Source organism: Heteronotia binoei, chromosome 3 (genome assembly GCF_032191835.1).
Source record: "Heteronotia binoei isolate CCM8104 ecotype False Entrance Well chromosome 3, APGP_CSIRO_Hbin_v1, whole genome shotgun sequence".
NCBI lineage: Eukaryota > Metazoa > Chordata > Lepidosauria > Squamata > Gekkonidae > Heteronotia > Heteronotia binoei.
Genome location: NC_083225.1, coordinates 92,782,798 through 92,804,842, shown reverse-complemented (window position 1 = coordinate 92,804,842; position 22,045 = coordinate 92,782,798). Strand labels below are relative to the sequence as shown.

Sequence of the window (22,045 nt, the reverse complement as noted above, 5' to 3'; positions counted from 1 at the left end):
GAAGAGCTGACCCTCCAACTCGCCTTCAATGAAGCCACCACGTTCGAGAGAGCCGCCAAGGCTCACTCCAGCCCTCAAGCGGAAGCCGTCCACCAGGAGGAGATGGCATCGGGAGACCCCGAGGAGGAAGAGGCACACCAGCTCCGCCGCCAACCAGGAAATGGGCCGAAATCTTTCACCCGGCCACGAGCTACAGAGAGGCCTGCCAGCACAAAGTGTGCCACCTGTGGAGACCAACATGAGTGACGGAACTGCCCCTATTGCAACGTTGACTGTAGGAACTGCGGAAAAGTAGGCCACATCGCACGTGCTTGCGGGGCCAAGACCAACCGCAGACACCAGTCCACTCACCATGACTCGATAGATGCTCACATGACTGCATCAACCAGCATCCAGGTAATGAATTTGCCCCTAGCCACCCCGGATAAGGTCAAGGTGTCGGTCCAAATTGAGGGTGCTCCCTGCCTAATGGAGCTGGACTTGGGATCCTCCATCTCCATCTCCATAATCTTGGAGGAGTCCCTAAGAAAACTCTGCCCCCACGGCAGGGCCCAGTTGCAGCCTGCTGATTTCATCCTGCGAGACTTCCAGAAAAACCCCGTACAGATTCTGGGATGGGCCACTGTGAGGGTAGAGTTCTAGAACTTTAAGGGTGTACTGGACATACTTGTGGTCAAGCGCCAGCTCACCACATTACTGGAGCTGGCCTGGTTTAGACCTCTGGGCATACAAATAGTCGAGGTGCAGCAAATACAAAGGCACAATTTTGAAAATCGTGCCAGGAATTCCCAGAGGTATTTGATGGGTCGCTGGGGTGCTACAAGGGGCTTCTCATCACCTTACAGCTCGACCCCCAAGTGAGACCAATAAGGCTGAAGGCCAAGTGAGTTCGCTCTAAAACCAAAAATAGAAGCAGAGCTGGACTGCCTCGTGGCCCAGGGAGTGCTAGAGCTGGTATCCTACATGGCATGGGAGACCCCCATAGTCACTCCCATTAAGCCAAATGGGGACGTGCGCATATGCGCAGACTATAAATGCACAATAAATAAAGCGCTCCAGGACAACCCATACCCCATCCCAGCGGTCAGCCACGTTCTTGCATCCTTAGCCGGCTCTAAGGTTTTTGGGAAGCTGGACCTGGCCCAAGCATACCAGCAGCTCCCAGTGGATGCTGAGACAGCTGAGGCTCAAATAATAGTGATGCATAGGGGAGCTTTCAGGGTGTGGCAATTGCAATTTGGGGTTAGCGTGGCTCTGGGACTCTTTCAGAGCATCATAGACTCTCTCCTTAAAGGGATTTCCGGAGTACAACCTTTTTTCGATGACGTTTTGATCGCTGCCCCGGACACCAAAGAGTTCAGCTGCTGTCTGCAAGAGGTACTCCGCCACTTTCATACGGCGGGACTTAAGGTGAAGCGGGAGAAGTGCTCTCTCGGGGTGCCAAGGGTGGAGTTCTTGGGGTTTGCAGTGGATGCCACAGGAATACACCCGACGGCAGACAAAACCAGGGCGATAGTCCACGCCCTGGCCCCCATGTGCAAGGCGGAGCTGCAAAGTTTCATGTGATTCTTGAACTTTTATCATTCCTTCTTGCCCCACAAAGCTGCCCTTGCAGAACCCCTACATAGGCTCCTCGATAAACAAGCCCCGTGGGTCTGGGGAAAAAATCAGGCTGCCTCTTTTCAGACAGTCAAGGACATCCTGGTTTCCAATGCGGTGCTCCACCATTTTGATGAGTCCCTTCCAGTGATTCTAGCCTGCGACGCTTCCCCGTACGGGGTGGGTGCCGTCCTGGGGCATCAACTTCCGGATAGGAGGGAAGTCCCCGTGGCCTACTACTCTCGGACCCTGACCCCCCCCCCCCGGAGCGAAACTATGCCCAAATAGACAAGGAGTCGTTGGCAATCGTGGCGGGCGTGTACAAATTCAATGACTACCTCTACGGCAGGCATTTCACGATTGCCACGGACCACAAGCCGCTGCTAGGCCTCCTCGCCCTGGACCACCAGACACCGCAAATCCTGTCACAGCGCATCCTGAGGTGGAACCAGTTCCTCAACTTGTACATGTATAAGCTAGTCCACCGCCCTGGTAAAGCAATGGGACATGCAGATGCCCTCAGCCGCTTTCCACTACCCTTGATGGACCCCGACCAGCCCCTGCCCACCACATGATGCTACTGGAGACTCTACCAGAGAGGCCTCTCCACGTCGCTGAGGTAGCTCAGGCCACGGGCAGAGACCGCATTCTCGCACGCATTTTAGACTGGGTGGGAAGAGGGTGGCCCACGGGCAAACTGGATGCTGATTTCAGGGCATTTGTATCCCGCCGGGAAGAACTGTCTATACACAAGGGGTGCATTCTCTGGGGTAGCAGCGTGGTGGTTCTCTTCCCACTTCGGAAGCAAGTGCTTGAAGCCTGCACGAGACGCAGGCCCTGGCATGTAGTTATGTATGGTGGCCGGGGATGGACGAAGAGATTGAGGGGTGGGTTAGAAGGTGCCTACCCAGCCAAGAGTCCCAGCCAGATCCGCCCAGCGCCCCCGTCCACCGCTGGGAGTCCAATCGTGTGCCATGGTCCCGGCTACACCTAGACTTTGCGGGGCCATAGCAGGGCAAAATATTCTTTATCCTGGTGGACGCCTACACGAAGTGGTTGGAGGTGATTCCCATAGCTTCAACCTCCACCGCGGCCACAGTCAGAGCCCTACGGAGGGTCTTTTGCACCCACGGGATCCCCGAGACCTTAGTCACGGACAACGGGACCGCTTTTACCTCCCAGGAGTTCCTGAATAGGTACCTCATCCGGCACATACGGTCTGCTCCCTTCCATCCAGCCACCAACGGCCAAGCAGAGAGCATGGTGCACACCACCAAGGAGGCCCTGGGTCACATAGTACAGGGAGATTGGGACCACTGCCTGGCAACCTTCCTATTTGGGAACCGAATCACCCCCAATCCAGTCACCGATTTAAGCCCAGCAGAGCTGCTCATGGGGAAGAAGTTGACCACTAGGCTAGATAGGTTGCATCCAGACCGGGCCCCGGACCTCCACAGTTCCCGAGACAAGAGAAGCCGCTAGGGGGTTCTTCCCAGGGGATCCGATCTACGTGAAGAACTTTGCAAGTAGGTGGGAGTGGTTACCAGCCCGGGTGCTGTGGGTCACTGGGTCCCACTCTTACAAGGTCTCATCAGAGGGGGGGCAGATCCTTAGGAGGCACATTGATCAGCTGCGCCGCCGCACCTTGCCGGAAGAACAGGCAGAGACTGGGGGAGCAGGTAGCAGGGTAATAGTGGTAACGCCACCAGAAGCCACCCAGTTCTTCCCAGCCAGTGCCAGCCATGCTGACTCTGCGGGCAGAGGAGCCCAGCAGCGGGTGGGTGCAAGGAGAGGTCCCGGAGCAGCTGCAGGCACCGGACAGCACTCTTCTAGCTTCACCCCACAATGAGGAACCAACGGCCCCCACAGCCACACCAGCCGTTCCAGTTCCTCAGATAAAACCTAGGAGGTCGAATAGGGAATGAAGGGCACCGGCTTACTTGAAAGACTGTTTCTTGAATGAGGGGGGGAGGAGTGTTGTGTCTTGCAATTCGATCCCTGAATTCACAACACAGCGCACTTGCGTGCGTGCGGAGGTGACCAGTGGGAGACCACAGGTCACCGGATGTAAATACACTCCACTTATGAAGATCTGTGCCGGGAAGTTTAACTGGCCAGGATTGGACCTGGCCAGGTAAGAGGGTGGTTCCGGGAGATGTATATAATCGGGGACCCGGACCCGCCATTTTCTCTTTGTGATGTACTCGCCAATAAAGCCTGTTACCTTCTAGAAGTCTAGTAACTCAGTACATTACAGCTCCCATATTGCAAAGACCAAGAAAGAAACATCTTTGATGTTAATAGTTTTAGACAACAAATGATTGAACTCTACTGGTCCATGTTAAAAGGCTTTGTGCAACTGTCTAAATTATATATTTCCTTACATTCTTGTGATCCACATACTATTTGCATAGTCCTGTTGATTTAGTCCTGTCTCTTCCCGCATATGCCCCAGAGGTCGTTTCACTCTGCCTCCCAAGATCTTCTGATGCCTGTCTTGCCTCTACCAGGACCAGGTCTTTCTCAGTCCTGGCCCCAACCCGGTGGAATCAGCTCCCTATGGCGATCCAGGCACTACCTGTCTTGTTAGCCTTTCACAGGGCCTGTAAAACGGAGCTGTTCCGCCAGGTTTTGGGGTGAGGCAGCGGGCATCTATTCACTAGATCAGTTGGTCTCCCCTACTGCACTATCCTATTGTGCTGTTTTGCTGCATCGTATTGTTATACCATCTTGGTCCTGCTGAACTATTCTGTTGGATTGAACATTGTAATCGTTTTTTACTGTTATGCTGTTTTATTGTTATGTTGATTTTATTGTGATTCTATTATTCATGTTGTTCTTCGCTCTGAGCTCCTATGGGGAATGGGCAGAATATAAATAAACAGATAATAATAATTATTTATTAATAATAATAATAATAATAATGAACAGTCTTGGTTTACTGGGGAAAAGCTTTTTGTAGTTTAATTTTACAGCATTTCATGTTAATTCTCAACAGAGTAGTTGTAATATATGAATTCATTAAAAAGATGTCTGTGATTTTCAAGGTATGTATTCTGTGTGCAAGAGTGTGAAGCAAGAAAATCCAACAGCTGGTCACAAAATATTACATACAATGCCTCAATATTGGGTTCTGCTAAATGGGAATTATCCACTGTGGTTGCAAAAAATGGCATCTCAGTGTTTAGCTCCCTTCTCCCTTCCGTAACACAGTACAGTAGATTAGTTTTATTATATCACAGCATTCTATGTTTCCCTGTCCCCTACCAGCCAATGGTGTGGAGTCAAAATGGGGGAAAGTAGAAAGCTGTGGCATTAGGAGCAAGTAGATATTATAAAGAAGGTGGGGAAACAGACATATAGTTATTGATTTTTTGGCACTGGCCATTTATTTCTTGTAATGCTGCTCTCAGGCTATATAGTGGGCATCATTGGACATGTTGGATACTTGAAAGGGAGACAAGTTTCCAGGAAGGGTTAAGTTCCTGAAGCTTATAGGGGCTTTTTCTTTCCACCAACGAAAACTTAGGTAGAGTGAATGCTTGCTGTGAGAAGTCCACCACTGAATGTGTCAGATGTCCCATTTCACAGTCTGACTGCAGAAGTTCAAGAAAAACTGATGCCTAGTTTTAATAATAGGGTCCTCTGTGTTATTTTAGGTCAGAGAGACCCAACAGTAGTATTAGAACCATAGGACAAGCACTACACTCACTACATTCAAATGTAGCAGGAGAAAGCATTTAACTATGCATAAGAATCTCTGTGTGATGCTGATCTATGAAACAGATTATTGGTGTTGGTTTGGTGGAGAATGTAAATTGTAATATTGTAAATAGTAAATAGTAAACTGGGGAAGGCAATGGCAAACCATCCCATAAAACGTCTGCCATGAAAACATGATGCGACGTCACCCGAGTCAGAAATGAGTGGTGCTTGCAAAGGGAACTACCTTTACCCTTTTTTACCTTGGTGGAGAAAAGGTAGAGTAAATATACAATGGGGGAAAGTTCCTAAAGCCCAAATATATTTGTAATGTATATGTTGGCTCTTTTAGGTTAAGCATGTATACATAGAAATTGATCTCAGAAACATGGCTTTATGAGATTTGTTTCATGATACAAAAACCATTTTTAAAAGCTTTCATGATAAAGTTCACCTCAAATCTTTAAAAGTTCCAGTGCACACATAATTGTTTGAAACCAACCGACTCTGACAGATCACTTTTCCTGAATGTGTTCCGTTCCATCTGTTTAGTAATATTTTTAATACATTTTCAATGAGGGGATAAAAGGAGAAATGTAAATGAGAGATTATTATTAGTATTCCTGTATTTAAATTACTGAGAAGTGAATGTTTTTGTCTTGAAGGGCACTCATAAAAGTCTCAAGGGAAATGCAAGAGCACTTTCCACAGTTACAGCCATCATTGATGGAACAGGTTCTGTAGGTAAGTTGCCATTCCCGATACCCACACTTTAAGATCAGAAGACATACTGTTGACTCAGTCTATTTTCTAATGCAGAAATCAGGCTTGTAGTTCCTCAGTTCTTCAACAGGTGATTAAAAAAACCCAGCTAGTTGCATGTCCTAAGGGTATGGACTCTTGCAGATTCTTACACATGCATCTGCTGAATGTGTAAAGGTGGCCCAGCAAGTGTGTATGTAGTTCTTGTCTGTCCTCCCCCCCTCACTCAATTAGCCAGTTTGGTGTAGTGGTTAAGTGTGCGGACTCTTATCTGGGAGAACCGGGTTTGATTCCCCACTCCTCCACTTGCACCTGCTGGAATGGCCTTGGGTCAGCCATAGCTCTGGCAGAGGTTGTCCTTGAAAGGGCAGCTGCTGTGAGAGCCCTTTCCAGCCCCACGCACCTCACAGGGTGTCTGTTGTGGGGGAGGAAAGTAAAGGAGATTGTGAGCCGCTCTGAGACTCTTCGGAGTGGAGGGCGGGATATAAATCCAATATCATCATCTTCTTCTTCTACATTGCTAAGGAATTCTTCACCACAATGATGGAGAAATAAGGTTTTTTCCCATTTCCAGTGGTGGGAGAGAAGCTTGTATCCAATCCCTTCCACCCCTTGATCTGCTCAGAGTACCTTCACTTTTAGAAGCTGTGCCTTTATGATTTCACATCCCCTGTACACAGTACACAGACAAGTATACTTTGGAGAGTCTTACCCCATTGGAACTCCAGAGGATCATTAGTAAATTGGTTTACACAAAGTTATTCCAGATTGCCCACTAGGACTAAATTCACACTGTGCCATGCTAAGAATAATTTCCTAGGAATAATCCCCATTGAATAGACTTCAATAGGATTCTGAGTAGATCTGCTAAAAATGTTGCTCTTTAAAATATGCTATTGGGTTTTTTTGCCATCAGCTGCTAAGTAGCACTCTTAATTACTTTATTGAGCGGGGCTTTTTTTTTAGCAGGAACTCCTTTGCATATTAGGCCACACACCCCTGTTGTAGCCAATCTCCAAGAGTTTATAGGGCTCTTAGTACAGGGCCTACTGTAAGCTGCAGGAGGATTAGCTACATCAGGGGTGTGTGGCCTAATATGCAAAGGAGTTCCTGCTACAAAAAAAGCCCTGATAATGCCCAATTTCGCACTAGACCTTTAATCCTGGTTTATTTCAGTCCCCATGCTGACATTCTACACTAAAATCACAGAGTCATAAAGTTGGTTTATCTGATTCTATGATTCTTGTGCAGAATGCCAGTTTGGGGACAGGGCTAAACCAGGATTAAAGGTCTAGCGTGAAATTGGTCAATGAGTATTTGCTTGGACTTTGGCATGATAGACCATTTCCACAGTGGTGAAATTCTCCTCATTTATGTTTTAAAAACTGTATGTTATGTGAAATTTTCTGCGGTAGATTTTTCCTCCACAGGCACAAATCCAAAGTTTTTTCCTTACTCCACACTTTCGGAATCCCCCGTTTGGTGAGTTCTGAAAATGCGGGGTAAGAAGAAAAAACTTCAGGTTTGCACCTGGTGAGGAAAAATCTGCTGTGAAAAATTTCACATAATGAGCAAGTTTAAAAAACATCAATGCAGGGAATTTCACTACTGTGGAAATGCTTTGAGGCTACAATCAGACTTCGAGGCTGCAATGTACTTTCCAACTGGATTTTGCTGTGTGAACTGGCAAAATCCAATTTGAAGGTGCATCGAAACTGCATTATTTAGCATATATGATCACAGCCTGATTTGGCTGAGACCTAGTAGAATCCTCCCACAGCAAAACACACCAGAGAGTAGGTTGTTCATTCTAGCATACACAATAAACATTTTTGCACTCAAAGCAAAAATAAAACACTGCTTCTAACATACTGTCTTAGATGACTTAATTACAACTGATGAAAGAGGTGGTGTAAATTCTGAACTAAAACACCACAGGAGACCCAGGAGTCCATTCAAAACATGTGTCAGAAAGCCAATAACAGGGACAGCAAAACCCCCCCAGCATTTTATGTTACAATATAAAGAGAAAACCCATTATTTTGATAATATAAATAATACAAACTAAATGATTACAGAAGACACAAACATATGAGGGACAACTAAATATTTTAGGTTCACAGTCTGACATGACGTAAAATTGCCCAAAAGTTATCATTATCGACAAGATATTTCTTAATGAAATCTCTGAATTGAATCTCTTCTGTATAAAACCCAAATGAAGAGTTGGTCTAGTAATCATAAGAATTATAATGGCAGGAGGAAAATACTTACTGGAAAGTTCTCAAGAAAACAGATGTGTATTACAAGTTCTTAGATCACTGGGAGAAATTCAAGAGCCAATAATTTGATTAGAGAAGATTTATACTTAACAGATTCTATATATGCCTTATCTCAATTTTATTTAAAGAGACAGAGAGATGTCTTAGCTTTAAAATACATATATATTTCCTGAATATTTGTGATGCAATAATCTATGTTTTGAGTGGATTTCCACTGCCTCCAAAGACAACAGTAAATAGTTGTTAGCTCACTACTGTTTTGCTGGAAGTCCATTATGAGAAACTGTATAATATAGTGGGTTTCATACATGGAGGAGGCGAGGTGGTAGTGAATCATAAGCCCTTTATTGATTTCAGTATAGTGAGGCCTACGTACAAGACTGGGAAAAGGGCCAACGTGGCCAACCTTATACACATGTCAGGGTTCCCGCGCTAGCGTTCTATTGATCCATTCAAACCAGCAGGGGGCTTGTAATTGGAACAGGGTATCAGGGATTTGGATCCTGCTGCCTATTGTTCCCAAGTCCCCAAGCTCTGGTCGTCTGGCTCCAGTGAGCCATGCAGAAACACCCAATTCAGTTCTCACTTGAGTCCACATACCTAACATCCCTCCCCTCCAAGTTCACAAGCCCTGACACACATAGTCTCTTAAGTACGCAGGCTTGCGATACTCCCATGTTGATCGCCTGCGTGCAGGAGAGGGCGGCAGTGACTTCCGGTGCGGCGAGTGGAGGGGTCAGTGATGCTGGATCATCTGTCAGTGGTTCAAGGTTTCTGGTTGCCTCATGTTCCGGCAGAACAGCGAGGGTCGGAATCGCTGTGGCCGCCAGCTTGGGGGCTGTTGGAGTTGAACATAAGAACATAAGAGAAGCCATGTTGGATCAGGCCAACGGCCCATCCAGTCCAACACTCTGTGTCACACAGTGGCAAAAAATTTTATATATATACACACACACTGTGGCTAATAGCCACTGATGGACCTGTGCTCCATATTTTTATCTAAACCCCTCTTGAAGGTGGCTATGCTTGTGGCCGCCACCACCTCCTGTGGCAGTGAATTCCACATGTTAATCACCCTTTGGGTGAAGAAGTACTTCCTTTTATCCGTTTTAACCTTTCTGCTCAGCAATTTCATCGAATGTCCACGAGTTCTTGTATTGTGAGAAAGGGAGAAAAGTACTTCTTTCTCTACTTTCTCCATCCCATGCATTATCTTGTAAACCTCTATCATGTCACCCCGCAGTCGACGTTTCTCCAAGCTAAAGAGTCCCAAGCGTTTCAACCTTTCTTCATCATTCTATTTGCCCTTTCTTCATCATTCTAGTTGCCCTTTCTTCATCATTCTAGTTGCCCTTTTCTGGACTTTCTCCAATGCTATAATATCCTTTTTGAGGTGCGGCAACCAGAACTGCACACAGTACTCCAAATGAGACCGCACCATCGATTTATACAGGGGCATTATGATACTGGCTGATTTGTTTTCAGTTCCCTTCCTAATAATTCCCAGCATGGCGTTGGCCTTTTATATTGCAAACGCACACTGTCTTGACATTTTCAGTGAGTTATCTACCACGACCCCAAGATCTCTCTCTTGGTCAGTCTCTGCCAGTTCACACCCCCATCAACTTGTATTTGTAGCTGGGATTCTTGGCCCCAATGTGCATTACTTTGCACTTGGCCACATTGAACCACATCTGCCACGTTGACGCCCACTCACCCAGCCTCAACAGATCCCTTTGGAGTTCCTCACAATCCTCTCTGGTTCTCACCACCCTGAACAATTTAGTGTCATCCGCAAACTTGGCCACTTCACTGCTTTCTCCCAACTCTAAATCATTTATGAACAAGTTAAAGAGCATGGGACCCAGTACCGAGCCCTGCGGCACCCCACTGCTTACCGTCCTCCACTGCGAAGACTGCCCATTTATACTCACTCTCTGCTTCCTATTACTCAGCCAGTTTTTGATCCACAAGAGGACCTGTCCTTTTACTCCATGACTCTCAAGCTTTCTAAGGAGCCTTTGATGAGGAACTTTGATGAGTTGGGTTGGCTGGCAAGTCCCGTGCCCCGCCGTCTTCCTCAATCTTGTCCCCGGGCACCTCACATGACCTTAATTGTTCGATGTGTCGCGCATGGTGAACCCCCCCCCCCCCCCGTGGTGACTTCGTACATTACAGACCCCAGTACCCTTGAGACTCTGGCCGGAAGCCAAGAGGTTCTTGGCATACACTAAGTCCCCCGCATCAAACCCCGCATCAGGTATCTCTTGCATGTCCGGGGCCCAATTGGGGTGCATACGGTCTAGGAGCATCAAAAGCCACCGACCCATGAGGAGCTCAGCCGGGCAGCGGCCGGTGGCTGTGCAGGGGATAGCATGTTGGGCTAGCAGAAACTCTTTGAGGGGGGCCTCCCAGTCACCTTGGATGATGCAGCAAAGTGATTCCTTTGTGGACTACACCATCCTTTCTGCTTGGTCATTGGTAGCCGGGTGGAAAGGGGTGATTAGGTTACGGCTGCAAAAATCCTGAAACTCCCCTGAGGTGAAGGCTGTTCCATTGTCCGAGACGAGCGTGTCTGGAAGCCCCTGGGTGGCCAAAAACCCTGCGGAGTGCTGTGATTGTGGCTCTGGAGGAAGTGAAAGCCACAGGGACTACCTCTAACCACTTTGAGTGGGAGTCCACGATGAGGAAAAATAGCTGCCCCTGGAAGGGCCCCGCGAAGTCCAGATGCAGGCGAGACCACAGGTTGCGTGTGAGCTCCCACTGTTGGTTTGGGGCTCGGGGCAGTGCTGGACACTTCGCCACCCATGATTCAATGGCGTCATCTATTCCCGGCCACCAGACGTAGCTGTGGGCAAAAGCCTTCATCCACACAGTCCCTGGGTTTGAGTCATACAGTATGGTTAGGACCCTCTTCCACAGCGTAGGGGGCACCACCACCCATCCTCCCCATAGTAGACAGCCCTTGTGAACTGATAGCTCGTCTTGGTGGGACGTGAAAGCTGCAAACTCTGAGCCCACCCGGGAGAGGATTTTGCCCCTGGCAGAAAATTTAGTGATGTCCTTAGCGTGAACTGGCCGGTTCGGAAGTGACTCCAACAACATTATCTCGTGCGCCGGATCTGGGTCCCTGGAGGGAAGTGGCAGCCGACTCAACACATCTGCATGGCCCATAGCCTTTCCTGGCTGGTATTGGAGGTCATATTGGTACCCTGCTAAGAAAATGGACCACCTTAAAACCCAGGGTGACAGCATCTGCGGTGTCTGGCGGTCAGGGGCAAACAGGCATAGGAGTGGTTTATGGTCTGTGTGAATGGTGAAGGGTCGGCCATACAAATAATCATGAAATTTCTTAACCCCAGCAGCAATGGCCAACCCTTCCTTACCTATTTGCACGTAGTTGCGCTCAGGTTTTTTCAATGTTCTCGAATAGTAAGTCACTGGAACCTCACAACCGTCTGGCAGCACGCGCACTAATACTGCCCCCACCCTGTAAGGAGACGCATCACATGCCATCACATTGTCGAAAAATGGCTGGACCCCTGGGATATCTTTCAAAAGAGAGTCCATTAGGTTCTGGAAGATACCCATGGCTACACTGACTCAGAACTGGAGGCGCTTGACCTTGAAGGCACCTCTATGCGTCACTATTGTCTGCGCCTCAGCCGTGGCAGCATCTACCAGCAGCTGTTGGTACGCCTGGGCCAAGTCCAGTTTTGTGAAAATTTTGGCCCCCACTAGGGAGGCCAACATATGGCTCACTACTGGCACTGGGTAGGCGTGGTTCCATAACGCCTTATTTATCGTACACTTACAGTCCACGAGGAGGCGGACTCGGCCGTCAGGCTTGACTGGGCGTCTATCATCAGGCGTTAGCAACTGGCTCCAGCATTCCCTGGGCTACCAGGAGGTCTAGTTCCTCCTCTATCTTGTGTTTCAGGCCAAAGGGAACGCTCCGGGCCTTCAGCCTTATGGACTGGACGTTCAGGTCTAGTTGCAGAGACACAGGGGGCCCTGTGTAAGTCCCCAAGGTCGCATCAAAGACTGCCAGAAACTTCCCACAGATGCTCTGGAAGTCCCTGGGCCAGGTAGGAACCTGGTTTAATCCGGTCACCTGGATTCCGAGGGGTCTGAACCATGTTTTGCCCAGCAAACTGGCCAAGTCCCCTTCCACAACTATTAGGGGCAGTCTCCCTGAGAAGCCTCTGTATTTCACCCTCGGGAACCCCACTCCCTTAACTGCAATCTCCCGCTTTGGTAGTCCTGGATCATGAATGGGGATGGTTGCAAATGGGCTTCCCCCCCAGGGCATAACTTCCGGAAGGTCCGGAGTGAAATTACAGTCTGTCCAACCCCCGAGTCTTGGTGTCTGCCCGCATTTCGCCGGCTGGTGCTTCTCGGGGTTGATCACCTTGGCCCGGAGCGGCAGACCCTTGCTAGGTGGCCCGTCTTTCCGCACTGGTGGCAGACGGCGTCTCAAAATCGGCAGGAACGATGCTAGTGGTCCTCCCCACAGCTGGCACACTCACGGGCCGGCACACTACCAGTTGGCCATCTCAGCGGTTGCTTCGAAGCCGCGAGCCGGAGCTTTAGTGTGTCGTCCTCCCCTGAGTCCTCGGATTCGGACGATGAAGCAGCAGCTCGATGTACTGAAGTCAAAGCTCGCTCCTTCCTTGTCTTCTCATAGGCCTTGACTTCCTTGATGGCCTTGGCCAGATCGGTGTCATCCTTACCGACCAGTTTCCTCCACAGCTTCTTGTCGTACAGACCAAAGATGAACCGATCCCTCAGTGCTTTGTCCAGGTCCTGGAATTCGCAGCGGATGGACAACCGGCGGAGGGCAGCGCTGAATTTGGCCACAGACTCGTTGGGTCGCTGGCTGCGTTCCGAGAACTCGAGGTGGCGCACCAGGACTGTCGGCTGTGGAGCGAAGTGAGTTGTGAGGGCCATGGCAATCCCATCGAAGGTGGACGCCTTGAGGGTCACGGGCACCATGAGGCCTCGCGCCAGCTCCAGGATGTCCATTCCGTAGGAGCTGAGGAGCAGCGCCTTCTTCCTGTGGTCTGTGACCTCGTTGTATTCGATGTGGTTCTCCAGCTGCTCTAACCACGTTTCCCATCTCTCAGGCCTGACCAAGTCAAAGGCCGGAATTGGTCCTGGCATAGCAGCCATCTCTTCCACGGTGGTATGGGGTGTGGTGCTGGGACTGAGGCAGCGATGCATGTTGCGGTGCTGGTCTGGGCCACTCACCATGATCCCATCCTCGTCGCGACTGTAGTATAGTGGGTTTCATATATGGAGAAGGTGAGGTGGTAGTGAATGATAAGCTCTTTATTGATTTCAGTATAGTGAGGCCTACGTACAAGACTAGGAAAAGGGCAAATGGGGTCAACCTTATACACATGTCAGTGTTCCTGCGCTAGCGTTCTATTGATCCATTCCAACCAGCAGGGGGCTTGTAATTGGAACAGGGCAGCAGGGATTTGGATCCTGCTGCCTATTGTTCCCAAGTCCCCAAGCTCTGGTCATCTGGCTCCAATGAGCCATGCGGAAACACCCAATTCAGTTCTCACGAGTCCACATACATAACACTGTGGTTCCTTAATTAGCTACAGTATGGAAGTTAGAGAGCATTGTTTTTGCAAACTCCAGACTGAACACAACTTAACAACAAGCTAATAAGAAAACCTGAGGAACAGGGCAAATGCAGGAAGGTAGAACAACTGTCCAAGTGAACTGAGATGGCACTTAAAGAGAACCCATTAAAGGTCCTTTTATATGGTTTACTCTAACAAAGAAGCAGAAAGAAGAATCTTATTGTAAAGTTTTTGGTTGTTGTTCAGTCGCACAGTCTTTGTGGGTCACTCTTGAAGAGCAAAAGCTCCAGCTTTATTTTGTGCTACTTGGAGAGCACTGATCCTGCATTGAACAGGGGGTTGGACTAGATGGCCTGTATGTCTCCTTCCATGATTCTGTCATCCATCAGCGAATTACTAGTACTGCAGTGTTGTCCTATTGAATGAGTAAGGTTTCATGGTACAGTAGTGACACACGTAAACCAATTCCACTTTAGCTTTTGTCCCAGTCTCATTCTCGGCTGTCAAGTTTGCATGGGGCAGGGAGCAAACAGGGAACATGCAGCCCCACTCCAGAGATACCAATGCAGAATCCAGGGGGGAAAGTCACCATGAGGAACCCCACACAGAAGGGAGGCAAGTGCTAAACGCAGAATTGGTCTAAGAAAGCTTCTTCAGTTATGTTATTTGTCTGTGCTGATGTTTTGTTAATGTAGACATTCAGCTTTGTGGATCATGTACTGTCTCCTGAAATGTATTGGTTTAACATATATGTATTGTATTTTAGGAGCTGCTCTAGGACCTCTGTTAGCTGGTCTTCTCTCTCCCACTGGTTGGAACAATGTCTTTTATATGCTAATGGTAGCAGACGCCTTTGCCTTACTTGTAAGTTAGACTATGACACTGTTCTTCTGCATCTCATGGTCTCATTGATTTTAAATATAGACTTCAGTTTAATAATCTGTCATCTAGGTCAGTTCCATAATATGGGTGCTGCCTTGAAATTGAACACTCTGAAGCACACAGGCGCCATTACACCTTCACTAGGGTTTATATAATAGTGTGCTGTCTGCATAATGCATCCTTTCAGAAGAATTTTAATAAGTATCCCAGGTAATAAAAGTATATCTCACCAAAGAGACTGCCCCATAAAATTCTTTGCCCCATAAAATTCTTTCTTTGTTAGCAGTAACATGAGAAAATAGTTAAGTACCAAAGACTGTTTGTTTTTTCAATGTAAACAGCATTATAGATATTTATTTACTCGGTTCCATTTATATCCCACCCCCCAAAGCAGCTCAGGGTGGCAAACAGGCCAATAGGCAACTAAAACATTAAAAATCAATTAAAATCATTACAAAAACATTACAAAATGCTGCATTAATGATTCTGTGAGTCATCTTCTCCATAACAATTCATGTATTCGAGGGCAGGTCGGATCTGAGGACCAAGCTTGGTGATCAAAACAGTGTTGTCCAGGCAGAAACACTAGATTTAACAGTTGAAGTCTTTGTGGAAGAGCTATGTCTCACAAACCCTGTAGAATCATAATAGATCCTTCAGGCCCTCATTCCACCAGTATGGGGCTGCAACCAAGAAGGCCCTTGCTCAGGTTGCAGCCAGCCTGGCATCTTTGGGACCAGCGTTCTCTGGGGATAATATGGAGAAAGGCGGTCCCATAGGTATGCCGGTCCCTGGCCATGTAGAGCTTTAACGGTAATAACCAGCACCTTGAAACAAATCCAGTATGCAATAGGCAACCAGTACAGTGCTTTCAGTGCAGGCTGAATGTGTTCCTGTGAAGGGAGACCCAATAACAGCCAGGCTGCAGCATTCTGCACTAGTTGAAGCTTCTGGATTTGAGACAAGGGCAACCTCATGTAGAGAACATTACAGTAGTCTAGTCTTGAGGTGACTATGGATCACTGTCACTAGGTCGTCACGGTCAAGGAAGGAAGCCAGCTGCCTAACTAGCCGAAGATGTTAAAAGGCCAATTTGGCAGTGGCTGCTACCTGGGCCTCCATTGTTAAAGAAGGATCCAGGAACACTACCAAACTCCTAACCCTCAACACCCCATTGTGCCCCATATAACATCAGGAATGAGATCCTCCATCCCCAGACTGCCACGACTCAAGTATAGGACCTCCGTCTTGGTCGGATTCCGTTTAAATTGATTCAACCTGAGCCAGCCTGCCCCAGCTTGTAACACCAGGTCCAGATTTTCCGGGTCGTAGCCAGACCAGCCACCCAACGACAGATAGAGCAGGGTGTCATCCACATATTGGTGACATGCCAGCCTGCGCCTCCAGCCAATCTGGGCAAGGGGACACATATAGATGTTAAACAACACTGAGGAGAGAACAGCCCCCTGTGGCTGTTCCCCTATCGCCACCCTTTGTCCCTGACCCTGGAGAAAGGAAGACAACCACTGTAAGGCAGACCCCTGAATCCCAGCATAGTGAATCGGTAACTGGTGTTCGGTCATGTTGCTGACAGGTCCAACAACAATAGCACTGCCTATCACCCTGATCCAGATGTCTTTGGAAGTCATCTGTGAGGGCAACTAGTACCGACTCCATCCTATGGCCTGGATAAAAGCCTGACTGGTATGGATCTAATATGGAAATGTCCTCCAGAAAGTTCTGCAACTGAATCACCACCACTGTCTCAATTACCTTGCTCAAAAATGGCAAGTTTGACACTGGTTGATAATTTGTCAATATGGCTGGGTCCAATGGTAGTTTTTTCAAGAGATGGTGAACCACTGCCTCCTTTAAGAGGGCCCGGAGCTCTGCAAAGCTAGCTTTTATTAGCCATGAAGGACATGGATCTAAACTGCAAGCAGTTGGGCAAACAGCAGAGAGGATTCTGTCAATTTCCTCCAGACTGAGTTGAGTTAATTGATCCAAAATTGTGCCAGTAGACGTGCATGGAGCATAGAGCTGATTTACTGTCTCAATTGTGGCAGGGAGGTCATGGTGGAGCAACAGGACTTTATCTGCGAAAAAGCTCACAAAAGCCTCACAGCCAATATCTAGTTCCCTAGCTTTTGGTCTGCTCTGCAGCAGGGTAGTCGAAGAACAAATCTTTCTAATTTCACCAGGCACAAATTCGCAGACTCAGTCAAGGCCATGTAATACACTTTCAAAGTGGCCTTGACTACCACTTCATAGGTTCTCATAAACAACCTATAAGATGTTCTTGTTGCCTTGTCATAAGCATGCTGCCACTGTCTCTCTAGCCATCCAAGCCCCTGTTTCATCAGCCGCAGCTCCAAGGTGTACTATGAAGCCCACTTTGAACAGATGTGCAGAGGGTACCAGGGAATGATCTTATCAATGGCCAAGGAGAGTCAGCTATGCCAGTCCTCTGCTAGTTCTTCTAATGAACCACCAGGGTCAGGGGATCCCAAAGAGTCATTTGAAACCACATGGAGTCCATTTGACTCCTTGGGTGATCAACAATACGCTTGCTGCCTAAACAGGAGCAAGGCAGGACATTCATACGGGCCTTCAGGACTAAGTGGTCCAACCATGGCACTGCATCTTCAGTAATACAGTCCACTGTAACCCCCCTCACAAAGATCAGATCCAGCATGTGTCCAGTTCTGTGTGTGGGAGTCATTACATGTTGGGAGAGTCCTAGTGCTGCCATGGAGGACATTGGGTCCGTTGCCTGTGTGGAGGTCATGTCATTGGTGTGGATGTTGAACTCACCCAAAATTAAAAGTCTAGCGTGCTCCAGTGCCCAGCCTGCTATGGCCTCCACCAGGGATGGCAGGGTACTGGCCAGTGTGTTAGGCAGTCAAGACACCAGCCAGATAGCCAGAGTCTCCTCAACTTCCAACCCAAGGCTGACATACTCTATGCTGGTGATCTTTGGTTATGGTAGTGCCCTGAAGGAGTAAGCCTGCCGAATGAATAGGGCCACCTGCCCACTAATCCACGATTGGTAGAGGACCGAGAACCTGGGGGGTGGCATCTGGGAGAGAGCCACTGTCTCTCCATCTTGCACCTAGGTCTCAGTCACACAAGCCAAGTCCATGTCCTGCTCCAGCAGGAAGTCCCAAAGGACTAAGGTCTTCTTATTAATGGGCCTGGTGTTACACAATACCAATGTCAGAGGCAGGATACTTGTCCTAGCCCCACTCTCAGTCCCCTTCCTTTACCTAAATGCTTGTTTCCACTGCTATACTGTCCCCTCCCCAGGAGTACCAGAATACCCTGCCCAGTCATCACCCTATGTTGAAACTGATAGTCTTTTCAAGGGCGTCAGGCTGACGAGTAATATAAGACTGATGATGAAATCTAGCTAACTTTTATATGTCTATTACCCTATTCTATAACTTAGTCTAGCTCTCTTCTGTTAGCCCACTAACCTTACTATCAAAGTCCCACAACCTACTTAATATTCTCTAATAAAATACATTCCCATCCTATTAAATTAAACTAAAATCCAATAGTCGCCAAACAATCTAATAATCAATCAATGCATCAGTAATCAAACCATACAATAAAACCTAATCAACAAGTTAATTCAATATAGATAGATATTAATTAAACATCAATTAATTTAGCAGCCAATATTAGTAATCAATTTAGAGAACAACCAGTTTAGAATTTAAATTAATTAAGGGGATTAATCTATGGGAATTAATCAACCAACCAATAAATCTTATACACTAATAGTTATAGCAGCAAAAAATGACAAAGTAGCAGCATGGGATAATAAATAATCCAGAGTGGTGACCCCCTGTCTCCTCTGAGGTAGATAGTAAAAGTGCTAAATGGTGTAAAGTGCTAGGAAGAAAGTATGTGTCCACAAGACATAATTTGGCCAGACCTCTGGGAAACCAACAGATTGAATAGATCCAAGTTGGCAGCCATGTTGGTCTGAAGCAGGTTAAGTTAGGGAAGTTCTCCAGTCACAGGCTCGTCTGGGGGCATCACAAAGCAGCTGTTTGTCTGGGGCAGCATGAAGTAGCAGAGAAACCTCTATCAGTCCTGCAGGTTTCTATCATAACCTGGCATGGTTTAAGCCTGGCCATTGCCTAGCCAGCTGGTTATCCTGGCAGATCCCAGAAAGTTAGATCCCAGTTGCACTACCAGAGCCCACAGCAAGCAACCCAGTGACAGCTGCAGCTGTAAAATGGCCTCAGCGCAAGGGCTGACGAATGCCAGCAGGATGAATTTACCAGGGGAGATCGCCGTGTGTAGCCACCACTCCTCATCCTCAGTTCAGTCCGATGGCTAGTCCACCCTGCTGCTTCATCAGTCATCTGAAGTGCCTCCAGGCCAGCTCAGCTGCATTGGCAGATATTGTCCAAACACTTCGGAGGTTCTTAGCATCCTTTTTAGCTCCCAAAATGCAACAATGCCACATCAAACCATTGCTGAAATTGTACCACTATAATAGATACTATTATAGTAATGTTAAACTGATTGCCCTATGTACAGTACTACTAAATAGTTTATACAGTCTCATTTTACCAAATGCCTTGGAAAATATTTTGGTACAGGAATGTTATTTATATAGGATATATGGCATTGATGTTACATTATATAAGGGAAGTTTAGTGGATTGGGACTGATGTGATTCATAGGAATTCTATAGTCTACATTGTCTCATGCACCCCCTAGTTTTACTTACATCACATTGTTCCCTGCGTACGTTTTGGGGGCCCCACTTACTGAAATAGATGTTATGAACTTGTGGGGAGCTGATCTGAAGGTAATTGTCACTATCTTAAAATACAATAGGTTGGAACTCTGTGAAATAATTTAGCTCACAGATCTGTCATACCTACATCCCATTAAATGCTATCCCTTGGGGTTCAGGGGATCCAGCAGGAACAACACTGTTCAGGTGTGTGACATGGGTGGTGGTGGGGGGGGGAGAGAAATACTTGTCTCACCTGTAACAGTTCCTTTGAACTGGCAGAAATGGACTAGAAGATCCAATCCACTGTGACGTCATGAAATGTGAGGCTTAAATAGCCTGTGAGCGTCTCTCAGGGCTTCTTCAGGCAGTACACTAGTCCTACACATGGTGGGGAACTGGACAGGAGGACACCTAACCTTACCTTTGTATCCCATCCATCAATTGTATCTATAGGAGTCTAATCCAGTTTGTAAAATCAACTTCCACTGGTACCTAATACTAGGGCTATCCCACCAAAAAATCTAATAGAGAGACCTAACATTGATGGGCACTCTAAATGGACACTCATTTTCTAGCCAGCCTATGGTCCCACCCCTCCCCTCAAATTACCCAGAAGTGGAGAGCTGTTTAGGGGGACAAATACATTTCCCCTGTTTTGACTAAGCTCAACATAGTATCCTTCCAGATGCATTGCTCAGAGCACTGTTTTATTTTTTTTTTGGACTTAATATAGTAAATGTAGACTGATTCTGCAACAACTTGTGCATATTGCTAAACTTTAATGCTGATATTGAACTGACATCAGAGGGAAAGAAAAAGTAAACAGCACTTTTGGAGAGAGGTACTTGAGAAGCCAGCCGGTTTCCCGGCTGACTTGGACTCCCTCTGCTGTCCTCTTCAGCATCTGCATTTTTGTCTCAGCTGATTTTATTTAATAGTGCATGTGTCATCACAGTATGTATTCTGAGTGGCTAATGAATTGGTGATATATCACATGCATGTTACAAATCAATCAGCTAACCATGCAAAATCCATTGTATGTATGCCCACTGGAGCTATAATTTCAGTCAAGGAATTACAAACCATTTGTTTGTTTGGCCGAAGTTTTCAGTACCAGCTTCAGCCCCAGTGTGAGCCTTGGCATTATTTGCCTAGTAGACAGAGACCTGCCATTCCCTACTACCACCAAATTGCATTTCTATGCAAACATAACCAAATTGCTTCTTCCATTTCTTTGTAGGAGCTGCCTTGTGTAGATGTTTTTGTTAGGGTTTCAGGGGCTTTTATTCCTGCCTGCTCTTCCTACTGGGTTTTTAACATGTTTTTAGGTGTTCAGGTAGCTATATTATTTGAAGAAACCATAATGATTTTAAAGAATTATTTATATGGCTTTTTTTTCTTCTCATATTTGACTGGATATTTCATTTGTACAGTTCCTACTCCGTCTTATAAGAAAAGAACTTCACTGTAAGATGGATCAGACTCTGTAAGTTTTTGTTTCAATTACTGTGTGGCAAGACCATTTTATTTCTATTTTAAATTGACATGTCTTTTCATGCTGTAATAATCTGGTATTTGTTTTGTTTTCTCTATGTTGAGTCCTGTTCTCTTACCAAAAAAAAAATCAACATATTTATATTATTTTAAAAATAAAATGCGCTTTCCCCCCTCACATCTGCTGGAGGAAACATTCTACATTTATTTCTTCCACAGTATATGTTAGCTTCTCAAGATCATTGCCTAAAAAGCCATGTGTGTAGGTGGCCCTCTTCTAATTTTTAAAGTTCAGTGTGCTATTTTTCCTTGGCAGTAGAAATTTTCATGCAGCAAAGTGAATGAAGCCTTTGCATCACACTTCTCTCTCTCTCTTCCAACCATGCACATATATCTTCCTTGGATCACAGCCCTGAAGTGTTTATGCCACTGAGGTCAGAACAGTCACAAACCTGTGAAATTAAATTGGAACTGGCCCATGTCTTTCTGAATCTGTACCTGGCACAAGGCAGGAAGCACATCGAAATGACTCCTGTCAGGAATGTGCTTTATGGAGCGTGTTAAGCCCATACTCCATTATGGTGTTGTCTTCACTAAGTTTGTGTTGCCTTCCATGCACACTGCAAGGTGCTGTCTATAAACAATTAAATCCCTAAACAGCTTGGGCCTTAGAGAACTTGACCTATACACAGCTATTCATTTTTAAAGAACAATGGAAACAGTTTTCATCTTAATGCTACCTTGGCACTGGTCCCAATCTGATAACAATACAGTTATGAATGAGAAGAAACAGAAAGGCCTATTAATTCCTTCCTACTCTTCATTGCAATCGTTCCTACAGTTCCATAAAAAGTAGTGAGACAGTAAAATTAGGCTTTCAGGCTGTTAGAGTCTGGTCAGTTTCACAAACTGCAAAGGCAGGCCAGTGTTTTGCATGGAAGGAGATGGAGAGGTAATATTGTATTGTT

At 46.8% G+C, this 22,045-nt stretch overlaps 1 protein-coding gene across 1 annotated transcript in view; it reads left to right on the top strand.

The window, feature by feature from the left end:
- The window catches only part of SLC37A1 (solute carrier family 37 member 1), a 60,198-nt gene that overhangs the window by 35,936 nt on the left and 2,217 nt on the right, over positions 1-22,045 (top strand). The window contains exons 17-19 of the mRNA XM_060234217.1: positions 5,967-6,045; positions 14,709-14,806; positions 21,017-21,069. Of these exons, the coding sequence (XP_060090200.1) occupies positions 5,967-6,045; positions 14,709-14,806; positions 21,017-21,069 (230 nt within the window). The remainder of the gene's footprint in view (positions 1-5,966; positions 6,046-14,708; positions 14,807-21,016; positions 21,070-22,045) is intronic.